At 45.4% G+C, this 13379-nt stretch overlaps 1 protein-coding gene across 3 annotated transcripts in view; it reads left to right on the top strand.

Annotated features, from left to right (window-relative positions):
- The window catches only part of LOC120035285 (serine/threonine-protein kinase PAK 2-like), a 20258-nt gene extending 11380 nt beyond the window's left edge, over nucleotides 1-8878 (top strand). For all 3 annotated transcript variants that reach the window (XM_038982076.1, XM_038982074.1, XM_038982075.1), the window contains exons 8-15: nucleotides 1773-1836; nucleotides 2068-2116; nucleotides 2333-2445; nucleotides 2913-3030; nucleotides 3181-3280; nucleotides 6943-7139; nucleotides 7394-7531; nucleotides 7626-8878. In XM_038982076.1, coding sequence (XP_038838004.1) covers nucleotides 1773-1836; nucleotides 2068-2116; nucleotides 2333-2445; nucleotides 2913-3030; nucleotides 3181-3280; nucleotides 6943-7139; nucleotides 7394-7531; nucleotides 7626-7712 — 866 coding nt within the window. In that variant the 3' untranslated portion in view covers nucleotides 7713-8878. The remainder of the gene's footprint in view (nucleotides 1-1772; nucleotides 1837-2067; nucleotides 2117-2332; nucleotides 2446-2912; nucleotides 3031-3180; nucleotides 3281-6942; nucleotides 7140-7393; nucleotides 7532-7625) is intronic.
- Nucleotides 8879-13379: the final 4501 nt, after the last annotated feature.

Below are 13379 nucleotides of genomic sequence, written 5' to 3'. Positions count from 1 at the left end.
TACACACAGACATACAGTATATCACACACAGACATACAGTATATCCCACACAGACATACAGTATATCACACACATCATATTACACACAGACATACAGTATATCACACACAGACATACAGTATATCACACACAGACATACAGTATATCACACACAGACATACAGTATATCACACACATCATATTACACACAGACATACAGTATATCACACACAGACATACAGTATATTACACACAGACATACAGTATATCACACACAGACATACAGTATATCACACACAGACATACAGTATATCACACACAGACATACAGTATATCACACACAGACATACAGTATATCACACACAGACATACAGTATATCACACACAGACATACAGTATATCACACACAGACATACAGTATATCACACACATCATATTACACACAGACATACAGTATATCACACACAGACATACAGTATATCACACACATCATATTACACACAGACATACAGTATATTACACACAGACATACAGTATATATCACACAGACATACAGTATATCACACACAGACATACAGTATATCACACACAGACATACAGTATATCACACACATCATATTACACACAGACATACAGTATATTACACACAGATATACAGTATATCACACACAGACATACAGTATATCACACACAGACATACAGTATATCACACACAGACATACAGTATATCACACACAGACATACAGTATATCACACACATCATATTACACACAGACATACAGTATATCACACACAGACATACAGTATATCACACACAGACATACAGTATATCACACACATCATATTACACACAGACATACAGTATATCACACACAGACATACAGTATATCACACACAGACATACAGTATGTCACACAGACATACAGTATATCACACACAGACATACAGTATATCACACACAGACATACATCATATTACACACAGACATACAGTATATCACACACAGACATACAGTATGTCACACAGACATACAGTATATTACACACATATATACAGTATATCACACACAGACATACAGTATATCACACACAGACATACAGTATATCACACACAGACATACAGTATATCACACACATCATATTACACACAGACATACAGTATATCACACACAGACATACAGTATATCACACACAGACATACAGTATATCACACACAGACATACAGTATATCACACACATCATATTACACACAGACATACAGTATATTACACACATATATACAGTATATCACACACATCATATTACACACAGACATACAGTATATCACACACAGACATACAGTATATCACACACAGACATACAGTATATCACACACAGACATACAGTATATCACACACAGACATACAGTATATCACACACATCATATCACACACAGACATACAGTATATCACACACAGACATACAGTATCACGCACATCATATTACACACAGACATACAGTATATCACACATATCATATCACACACAGACATACAGTATATCACACACAGACATACAGTATATCACACACATCATATCACACACACAGACATACAGTATATCACACACATCATATCACACACAGACATACAGTATATCACACACAGACATACAGTATATCACACACAGACATACAGTATATCACACACAGACATACAGTATATCACACACAGACATACAGTATATCACACACAGACATACAGTATATCACACACATACACACATTATGTCACCAGTCTGGTTCTATGTCTTTCAGGAACCATTGTCAGTATTGGCGATCCCAAGAAGAAGTACACACGCTATGAGAAGATCGGCCAGGGGTGAGACACACACACACACACACACACACACACACACACACACACACACACACACACACACACACACACACACACACACACACTGCAGAGGTGAGTCCATTTACATGTTCACCTTTTTGTGCCTTTATCCATATCTAAGTAACAGATTGGACACTACTCTCTCTCTCTCGCTCTCCCTCTCTCTCGTTCTCTCGCTCTGTCTTTCTGTCTCTCTCTCATTCTCTCTCTCAGAGCGTCTGGTACTGTCTACACAGCCATTGATGTTGCCACTGGTGCAGAGGTAAGGTCCCTTCCTGTGTCAACACCAACACACACACACACATTCAGACTGACATGCAGTACAAACTAAGTATGCAATTCACACAACAGACTTGACACAGACTAAAAAAGTGTGTGTGTGTGTGTGTGTGTGTGTGTGTGTGTGTGTGTGTGTGTGTGTGTGTGTGTGTGTGTGTGTGTGTGTGTGTGTGTGTGTGTGTGTGTGTGTGTGTTACAGGTAGCTATCAAACAGATCAACCTCCAGAAACAGCCGAAGAAGGAGCTGATCATCAACGAGATCCTGGTGATGAAGGAGTTACAACAACCTAACATCGTCAACTACGTAGACAGGTAACACACACACACACACCTCAGAAGTACGCCTGTGTCAGTACTCTGTGTGTTGGAGTCAGTTATTTACTGTAACGGATGTCGTCGGTGGAAGAAGGTGAGGACCAAGGTGCAGCGTGGTAAGTGTTCATGATGTTTAATAATCATCAAAACAGAACACTGAATAACAAAATAACAAAGAAACAACCGAAAACAGTTCTGTCTGGTGCAGACACACAAAGACTGAAAATAACCACCCACAAAACCCAACAGAAAACAGGCTACCTAAATATGGTTCCCAATCAGAGACAATGACTAACACCTGCCTCTGATTGAGAACCATATCAGGCCAAACGAGAAAACCAACACAGAAACACAAAACATAGATAACCCACCCAACTCACGCCCTGACCACACTAAAACAAAGAAAATACAAAAGAACTATGGTCAGAACGTGACATTTACTTTGTTTCTGTGTGTGTGTGTAGTTTCCTGGTAGGTGAGGAGTTGTTTGTGGTGATGGAGTATCTGGCTGGAGGTTCGCTAACAGACGTTGTCACAGAAACATGCATGGACGAGGCTCAGATCGCTGCTGTGTGCAGAGAGGTACACACACACACACACACACACACACACACACACACACACACACACACACACACACTGTTGCTGTCTGCCGAAAGGCATACTCACCCACACTCAGTCACAGAGCACAGGGAGGTGTGTGTGACGGTGTGACCTGTGTGTGTCCTGTAGTGTCTGCAGGCTCTGGAGTTCCTCCATGCCAACCAGGTGATCCACAGAGACATCAAGAGTGACAACGTGCTGCTGGGAATGGACGGATCTGTCAAGCTCAGTAAGAACACACACACACTCCCTCTCCGGCGCTCTAGGTCACCAGGCTGCTCATGATTACGCACATCTGTCACCATCGTTACGCGCACCAGCGCCTCATCAGACTCACCTGGACTCCATCACCTCCCTGATTACCTCCCTTTGGTTCCTTCCCCAGGCGTTATTGACTCTGTTCATGTTTCATGTCTGTGAGCTTTTTCTGTTTCTTGTTTTGTACTATGTTCTATTTATTAATTCAATTATTCACTCCCTGTAATTGCTTCCTGACTCCCAGCGTACACGTTACAAAATAACGCCTCACCAAATGGGAGTATCAGGGATTTTTTGTTTTATTTATTGGCAACGGCTGGTCCAGGTGCCGCTGCCAAAGCAACCGGGGATGCTCGTCAGTCTTCCATGCCTCAGCTGGCTTGACAGGTTATCAAGACTCGGTTGGTTCGGCAGGCTCCCCATGCCTCAGCCAGCAAGTCAGGCTCCCATGTCTCAGCCAGCTCTTCAGGTTCCCGGGCCTCAGCCGGCTCATCAGGTTCCCGCACCACAACCGGCTCTACAGGTTCCTGCGCCTCGGCCGAAGCAACTGGTGATGCCTAAGCTGGCTCGTCAGGCTTCCGTGCCTCAGCTGGCTCGACAGGTTCTCAAGACTCGGTTGGTTCGGCAGGCTCCCCATGCCTCAGCCGGCTCGTCAGGCTCCCATGCCTCAGCCAGCTTGTCAGGCTCTCATGCCTCAGCCGGTTCAACAGGCTCCCATGCCTCAGCTGGCTTGACAGGCTCCCATTCCTCAGCTGGTTCTACAGGCTCTCATGCCTCAGCCGGTTCAACAGGCTCTCATGCCTCAGCCGGTTCAACAGGCTTCCATGCCTCAGCTGGCTCGTCAGGTTCCCGCACCACAGCAGGCTCTACAGGTTCCCGCGCCTCAGCCGAAGCAACCGGGGATGCCTCAGCTGGCTCGTCAGGCTTCCGTGCCTCAGCTGGCTCGACAGGTTCTCAAGACTCGGTTGGTTCGGCAGGCTCCCCATGCCTCAGCCGGCTCGTCAGGCTCCCATGCCTCCGCCGGTTCAACAGGCTCCCATGCCTCAGCTAGCTTGTCAGGCTCTCATGCCTCAGCTGGTTCTACAGGCTCTCATGCCTCAGCCGGTTCAACAGACTCCCATGCTTCAGCCGGCTCGTCAGGCTCCCATGCCTCAGCTGGTTCTACAGGCTCTCATGCCTCAGCCGGTTCAACAGGCTCTCATGCCTCAGCCGGTTCAACAGGCTCCCATGCCTCAGCTGGCTTGACAGACTCCCATTCCTCAGCTGGTTCTACAGGCTCTCATGCCTCAGCCGGTTCAACAAGCTCTCATGCCTCAGCCGGTTCAACAGGCTTCCATGCCTCAGCTGGCTCGTCAGGTTCCCGCACCACAGCCGGCTCTACAGGTTCCCGCGCCTCAGCCGAAGCAACCGGGGATGCCTCAGCTGGCTCGTCAGGCTTCCGTGCCTCAGCTGGCTCGACAGGTTCTCAATACTCGGTTGGTTCGGCAGGCTCCCCATGCCTCAGCCGGCTCGTCAGGCTCCCATGGCTCCGCCGGTTCAACAGGCTCCCATGCCTCAGCTAGCTTGTCAGGCTCTCATGCCTCAGCTGGTTCTACAGGCTCTCATGCCTCAGCCGGTTCGACAGACTCCCATGCTTCAGCCGGCTCGTCAGGCTCCCATGCCAGCTGGTTCTACAGGCTCTCATGCCTCAGCCGGTTTAACAGGCTCTCATGCCTCAGCCGGTTCAACAGGCTCCCATGCCTCAGCCGGCTCGTCAGGCTCCCATGCCTCAGCTGGTTCTACAGGCTCTCATGCCTCAGCCGGTTCAACAGGCTCTCATGCCTCAGCCGGTTCAACAGGCTCCCATGCCTCAGCTGGCTTGTCAGGCTCCCATGCCTCAGCTGGTTCTACAGGCTCTCATGCCTCAGCCGGTTCAACAGGCTCTCATGCCTCAGCCGGTTCAACAGGCTTCCATGCCTCAGCTGGCTCGTCAGGTTCCCGCACCACAGCCGGCTCTACAGGTTCCCGCGCCTCAGCCGAAGCAACCGGGGATGCCTCAGCTGGCTCGTCAGGCTTCCGTGCCTCAGCTAGCTCGACAGGTTCTCAAGACTCGGTTGGTTCGGCAGGCTCCCCATGCCTCAGCCGGCTCGTCAGGCTCCCATGGCTCCGCCGGTTCAACAGGCTCCCATGCCTCAGCTAGCTTGTCAGGCTCTCATGCCTCAGCTGGTTCTACAGGCTCTCATGCCTCAGCCGGTTCAACAGACTCCCATGCTTCAGCCGGCTCGTCAGGCTCCCATGCCTCAGCTGGTTCTACAGGCTCTCATGCCTCAGCCGGTTCAACAGGCTCTCATGCCTCAGCCGGTTCAACAGGCTCCCATGCCTCAGCTGGCTTGACAGGCTCCCATTCCTCAGCTGGTTCTACAGGCTCTCATGCCTCAGCCGGTTCAACAGGCTCTCATGCCTCAGCCGGTTCAACAGGCTTCCATGCCTCAGCTGGCTCGTCAGGTTCCCGCACCACAGCCGGCTCTACAGGTTCCCGCGCCTCAGCCGAAGCAACCGGGGATGCCTCAGCTGGCTCGTCAGGCTTCCGTGCCTCAGCTGGCTCGACAGGTTCTCAATACTCGGTTGGTTCGGCAGGCTCCCCATGCCTCAGCCGGCTCGTCAGGCTCCCATGGCTCCGCCGGTTCAACAGGCTCCCATGCCTCAGCTAGCTTGTCAGGCTCTCATGCCTCAGCTGGTTCTACAGGCTCTCATGCCTCAGCCGGTTCAACAGACTCCCATGCTTCAGCCGGCTTGTCAGGCTCCCATGCCTCAGCTGGTTCTACAGGCTCTCATGCCTCAGCCGGTTTAACAGGCTCTCATGCCTCAGCCGGTTCAACAGGCTCCCATGCCTCAGCTGGTTCTACAGGTTCCCGCGCCTCAACTGAGGCAACCGGCCCGCTCCTGGTCCCCGGGACTGTCCCTCTCCACGCGGCTCCTCACGCAGGAGCCGCGTGTCAGGGAGGGGGTACTGTCACGTCTACTCCCACTCCCCCTTTTCTTGCGCTTGTTGTTGCCAGTTGTCTCATGATTACGAACACCTGTCCCTATCGTTACGCGCACCAGCGCCTCATCAGACTCACCTGGACTCCATCACCTCCCTGATTACCTCCCTTTATATGTCCCTCCCTTTGGTTCATTCCCCAGGCGTTATTGACTCTGTTCATGTTTCATGTCTGTGAGCTTTTTCTGTTTCTTGTTTTGTACTATGTTCTATTTATTAATTCAATTATTCACTCCCTGTAACTGCTTCTTGACTCCCAGCATACACCCACACACACACTTTCTGTCTGCCTCCTCTTCCTCTCTCCCTTCCTCTCTTCCCCTCTCCTCCTTCTCCCCCTCTCCTCTGTAGCTGGTTCTGGGTTCTGTTCCTAGATAAAATGCCTTGCCAATCCTAAGTGTCCAATTGTTTTTTTGTCCTATCATTGTATTGGCTTGACAATCACACTAACTTACCTGTTTTCTCTCCTGTCTAGCTGAATGTGACTAGATGAATGTTTCATATTAGCTTGACAGTCACGCTAACTTGGATCTTATTGCATTGTACCCTATCGTTATACTGCTGGGTTGACAATCCCCCTAACATGTCTTTTCTCTCCCCTCCCTCTCCAGCTGACTTTGGGTTCTGTGCCCAGATCACTCCAGAGCAGAGTAAAAGAAGCACCATGGTGGGGACTCCCTACTGGATGGCTCCTGAGGTGGTGACCAGGAAGGCCTACGGACCCAAGGTGGACATCTGGTCCCTGGGCATCATGGCTATAGAGATGGTGGAGGGAGAACCCCCTTACCTCAACGAGAACCCACTCAGGGTGAGGATGGATGTGTGTGTGTGTGTGTGTGTGTGTGTGTGTGTGTGTGTGTGTGTGTGTGTGTGTGTGTGTGTGTGTGTAGGGGGGTGAAGGGGTGTGAGTGTGTGTGTGTGTGTGTGTGTGTGTGTGTGTGTGTGTGTGTGTGTGTGTGTGTGTGTGTGTGGGGGGGGGTGGAGGGTGGGTTCCATGCGTGTGTGTCCAGGCATTGCACTTGGTGGCCACTAATGTTCAGTGTGTGTCTGTGTCGCCTACAGGCCCTCTACCTGATAGCCACCAATGGGACTCCAGAGCTCCAGTCTCCAGAGAAGTTATCTCCAGTGTTCAGGTCCTTCCTGTCCCGCTGTCTGGAGATGGATGTAGAGAAGAGAGGAGGGGGGAAAGAACTACTGCAGGTACACACACACACACACGCACAAACAAACACATACACACACTCCGTGATGAGAAGAGTTTGTTTCATTGGTTGATCTCTTGTCTTCCCTGCAGCATCCATTCCTAAAGCTGGCCAAGCCTCTCTCCAGCCTCACCCCTCTCATCCTGGCAGCCAAGGAGGCCATGAAGAGTAACCGCTAACCCTAGTTAGCCACAGATACACTGGATTCCTCTGTCTCTGTGTTAGCCTGACCGCTAACTGCTAACTACTAGCCTTACCAGCTAACTTCCAGCCCTACTGTGCCAACTCGTCAGTGCCTCTCTGTAATTGACAGCATCTCCTCCTTGATGCTAAATGCTAGCCTGCTAGCGCCCTGGCTCGTACACCTACAAGTCACACAAGTCAGCCTCCTGCTCTGTTTGACTCCCCTTCCCGTCTGTCCTTCACCCCTCACTCCATATCACACACCAGTCTTCCTATGTCTCATACCCTCTCCCTGTCTGTCCCTCACCCCCACTCCTCATCTGTCCCTCACCCACCCTCCATTTTCCTCACCCTCTTGTTCATTCAGATGTTGTGAGGTTTTCTTGTTCTGCTTGTCTCTCTGCCTGCTACCTGTTCTTTCTTTCTCTCTACTCTGACTAAGAAACTTAAAGGTGCAATCTGTAAAAATGATTGTCCCACAAACAAATAGTTCATTTCAAGCCTACAGTATCAGTGTTGCAGTACACCTGCAAATAAAACTACAGATTGCACCTTTAACAAAATGAAAGAAAATAATTGCTGTATGGAACTATCTCGGTATTCAATTCAAATATTTTGGCAGCAAAACCAAATTACATTTTTCAAAATCGTTTTGTATATTATGTACTTTGACAAACGTTGAGGGGGAAAAATCTGGATACTTGGAGAACTGTTTTTTAACGTGTATGTATACTTTTCATTTGGTGTTTTGTAACTAACATTCTGACAGAAACGTTCCATAACGGTGTGCCTTAATGAACACAACCTCTAGGCTCTATGGGGTGAATCCTAACTTTCACTTCATTAAGTTGAATTTTCACTTAGTGTCCCATTGACATCAACGCATGACTACGTGAAAACGTGACTTAAATGGAAGTTAGGATTTGCTCCTATGATTGGCCAATCAAAAAGCATTCCACCGTGCTAGACTAGTTCCATTCCATTTCACAGACATTCCAGTCAGAGAGGTTGATTGGTTGAGTCTGATGAGGGTGATGATTTTAATGAGTATCCCCTTCTGTTGATCATTTTTAATTAATGAAACCAAAAGTTTATTTTTACTGGAAACCATGTATTTTCAAACAGTCTATGTAAATTATTATTAAAGATAGACTTGAACTAATGCTTGTGTGCGTGTGTCTGTGTAAAACATTATAGGTGAAGTACTGTGTCTGTGTAGAACATTATAGGTGAAGCACTGTGTCTGTGTAGAACATTATAGGGTGAAGTACTGTGTCTGTGTAGAACATTATAGGGTGAAGTACTGTGTCTGTGTAGAACATTATAGGTGAAGTACTGTGTCTGTGTAGAACATTATAGGTGAAGTACTGTGTCTGTGTAGAACATTATAGGTGAAGTACTGTGTCTGTGTAGAACATTATAGGTGAAGTACTGTGTCTGTGTAGAACATTATAGGTGAAGTACTGTGTCTGTGTAGAACATTATAGGTGAAGTACTGTGTCTGTGTAGAACATTATAGGTGAAGTACTGTGTCTGTGTAGAACATTATAGGGTGAAGTACTGTGTCTGTGTAGAACATTATAGGGTGAAGTACTGTGTCTGTGTAGAACATTATAGGTGAAGTTGTAACGGCGTTCCTCCTCCTCTTCATCCGAAGAGGAGGAGCAGGGATTGAACCAAAATGCAGCGTTTGAATTCGTCATAATATTTATTTACAAAACGGAAAAACACGACAACACTTTAACAAACTACAAAACAATAAACGACGTAGACAGACCTGGACGACGAACTTACATGAAACACGAAGAACGCATGAACAGGAAAACTGACTACAAAAAAGAACGAACGTACAAACAAACCGAGACAGTCCCGTGTGGCGCAACATACACAGACACAGGAGACAACCACCCACAACCAACAGTGTGAAAACACCTACCTTAATATGACTCTCAATCAGAGGAAATGAAAACCACCTGCCTCTAATTGAGAGCCATATCAGGTCACCCTTAAACCAACATAGAAACAGAAAACATAGACTGCCCACCCAAACTCACGTTCTGACCAACTAACACATACAAAAACTAACAGAAAACAGGTCAGGAACGTGACAGAAGTACTGTGTCTGTGTAGAACATTATAGGGTGAAGTACTGTGTCTCTGTAGAACATTATAGGGTGAAGTACTGTGTCTGTGTAGAACATTATAGGTGAAGTACTGTGTCTGTGTAGAACATTATAGGGTGAAGTACTGTGTCTGTGTAGAACATTATAGGTGAAGTACTGTGTCTGTGTAGAACATTATAGGGTGAAGTACTCTGGCTGTGTAGAACATTATAGGTGAAGTACTGTGTCTGTGTAGAACATTATAGGTGAAGTACTGTGTCTGTGTAGAACATTATAGGGTGAAGTACTCTGGCTGTGTAGAACATTATAGGTGAAGTACTGTGTCTGTGTAGAACATTATAGGTGAAGTACTGTGTCTGTGTAGAACATTATAGGTGAAGTACTGTGTCTGTGTAGAACATTATAGGTGAAGTACTGTGTCTGTGTAGAACATTATAGGTGAAGTACTGTGTCTGTGTAGAACATTATAGGTGAAGTACTGTGTCTGTGTAGAACATTATAGGTGAAGTACTGTGTCTGTGTAGAACATTATAGGTGAAGTACTGTGTCTGTGTAGAACATTATAGGTGAAGTACTGTGTCTGTGTAGAACATTATAGGTGAAGTACTGTGTCTGTGTAGAACATTATAGGTGAAGTACTGTGTCTGTGTAGAACATTATAGGTGAAGTACTGTGTCTGTGTAGAACATTATAGGTGAAGTACTGTGTCTGTGTAGAACATTATAGGGTGAAGTACTGTGTCTGTGTAGAACATTATAGGTGAAGTACTGTGTCTGTGTAGAACATTATAGGTGAAGTACTGTGTCTGTGTAGAACATTATAGGGTGAAGTACTGTGTCTGTGTAGAACATTATAGGGTGAAGTACTGTGTCTGTGTAGAACATTATAGGTGAAGTACTGTGTCTGTGTAGAACATTATAGGTGAAGTACTGTGTCTGTGTAGAACATTATAGGGTGAAGTACTGTGTCTGTGTAGAACATTATAGGTGAAGTACTGTGTCTGTGTAGAACATTATAGGTGAAGTACTGTGTATGTGTAGAACATTATAGGGTGAAGTACTGTGTCTGTGTAGAACATTATAGGGTGAAGTACTGTGTCTGTGTAGAACATTATAGGGTGAAGTACTGTGTCTGTGTAGAACATTATAGGTGAAGTACTCTGGCTGTGTAGAACATTATAGGGTGAAGTACTGTGTATGTGTAGAACATTATAGGTGAAGTACTGTGTATGTGTAGAACATTATAGGGTGAAGTACTGTGTCTGTGTAGAACATTATAGGGTGAAGTACTGTGTCTGTGTAGAACATTATAGGTGAAGTACTGTGTCTGTGTAGAACATTATAGGTGAAGTACTGTGTCTGTGTAGAACATTATAGGTGAAGTACTGTGTCTGTGTAGAACATTATAGGTGAAGTACTGTGTCTGTGTAGAACATTATAGGGTGAAGTACTGTGTCTGTGTAGAACATTATAGGTGAAGTACTGTGTCTGTGTAGAACATTATAGGGTGAAGTACTGTGTCTGTGTAGAACATTATAGGTGAAGTACTGTGTCTGTGTAGAACATTATAGGTGAAGTACTGTGTCTGTGTAGAACATTATAGGGTGAAGTACTGTGTCTGTGTAGAACATTATAGGTGAAGTACTGTGTCTGTGTAGAACATTATAGGTGAAGTACTGTGTATGTGTAGAACATTATAGGGTGAAGTACTGTGTCTGTGTAGAACATTATAGGGTGAAGTACTGTGTCTGTGTAGAACATTATAGGGTGAAGTACTGTGTCTGTGTAGAACATTATAGGTGAAGTACTCTGGCTGTGTAGAACATTATAGGGTGAAGTACTGTGTATGTGTAGAACATTATAGGTGAAGTACTGTGTATGTGTAGAACATTATAGGGTGAAGTACTGTGTCTGTGTAGAACATTATAGGGTGAAGTACTGTGTCTGTGTAGAACATTATAGGTGAAGTACTGTGTCTGTGTAGAACATTATAGGTGAAGTACTGTGTCTGTGTAGAACATTATAGGTGAAGTACTGTGTCTGTGTAGAACATTATAGGTGAAGTACTGTGTCTGTGTAGAACATTATAGGTGAAGTACTGTGTCTGTGTAGAACATTATAGGTGAAGTACTGTGTCTGTGTAGAACATTATAGGGTGAAGTACTGTGTCTGTGTAGAACATTATAGGTGAAGTACTGTGTCTGTGTAGAACATTCTAGGTGAAGTACTGTGTCTGTGTAGAACATTATAGGGTGAAGTACTGTGTCTGTGTAGAACATTATAGGGTGAAGTACTGTGTCTGTGTAGAACATTATAGGTGAAGTACTGTGTCTGTGTAGAACATTATAGGGTGAAGTACTGTGTCTGTGTAGAACATTATAGGTGAAGTACTGTGTCTGTGTAGAACATTATAGGGTGAAGTACTGTGTCTGTGTAGAGCATTATAGGTGAAGTACTCTGGCTGTGTAGAACATTATACGGTGAAGTACTGTGTCTGTGTAGAACATTATAGGTGAAGTACTGTGTCTGTGTAGAACATTATAGGTGAAGTACTGTGTCTGTGTAGAACATTATAGGGTGAAGTACTGTGTCTGTGTAGAACATTATAGGTGAAGTACTGTGTCTGTGTAGAACATTATAGGTGAAGTACTGTGTCTGTGTAGAACATTATAGGTGAAGTACTGTGTCTGTGTAGAACATTATAGGTGAAGTACTGTGTCTGTGTAGAACATTATAGGGTGAAGTACTGTGTCTGTGTAGAACATTATAGGTGAAGTACTCTGGCTGTGTAGAACATTATAGGGTGAAGTACTGTGTCTGTGTAGAACATTATAGGTGAAGTACTGTGTCTGTGTAGAACATTATAGGTGAAGTACTGTGTCTGTGTAGAACATTATAGGTGAAGTACTGTGTCTGTGTAGAACATTATAGGTGAAGTACTGTGTCTGTGTAGAACATTATAGGGTGAAGTACTCTGGCTGTGTAGAACATTATAGGTGAAGTACTGTGTCTGTGTAGAACATTATAGGTGAAGTACTGTGTCTGTGTAGAACATTATAGGGTGAAGTACTCTGGCTGTGTAGAACATTATAGGTGAAGTACTGTGTCTGTGTAGAACATTATAGGTGAAGTACTGTGTCTGTGTAGAACATTATAGGTGAAGTACTGTGTCTGTGTAGAACATTATAGGTGAAGTACTGTGTCTGTGTAGAACATTATAGGTGAAGTACTGTGTCTGTGTAGAACATTATAGGTGAAGTACTGTGTCTGTGTAGAACATTATAGGTGAAGTACTGTGTCTGTGTAGAACATTATAGGTGAAGTACTGTGTCTGTGTAGAACATTATAGGTGAAGTACTGTGTCTGTGTAGAACATTATAGGTGAAGTACTGTGTCTGTGTAGAACATTATAGGTGAAGTACTGTGTCTGTGTAGAACATTATAGGTGAAGTACTGTGTCTGTGTAGAACATTATAGGTGAAGTACTGTGTCTGTGTAGAACATTATAGGGTGAAGTACTGTGTCTGTGTAGAACATTATA

This window comes from Salvelinus namaycush, unplaced genomic scaffold (assembly GCF_016432855.1).
Source record: "Salvelinus namaycush isolate Seneca unplaced genomic scaffold, SaNama_1.0 Scaffold1012, whole genome shotgun sequence".
In the NCBI taxonomy this organism is placed as follows: domain Eukaryota; kingdom Metazoa; phylum Chordata; class Actinopteri; order Salmoniformes; family Salmonidae; genus Salvelinus; species Salvelinus namaycush.
The sequence above is the reverse complement of the archived record's forward strand: the minus strand, read 5'-3'. Positions and strand labels throughout refer to the sequence as shown.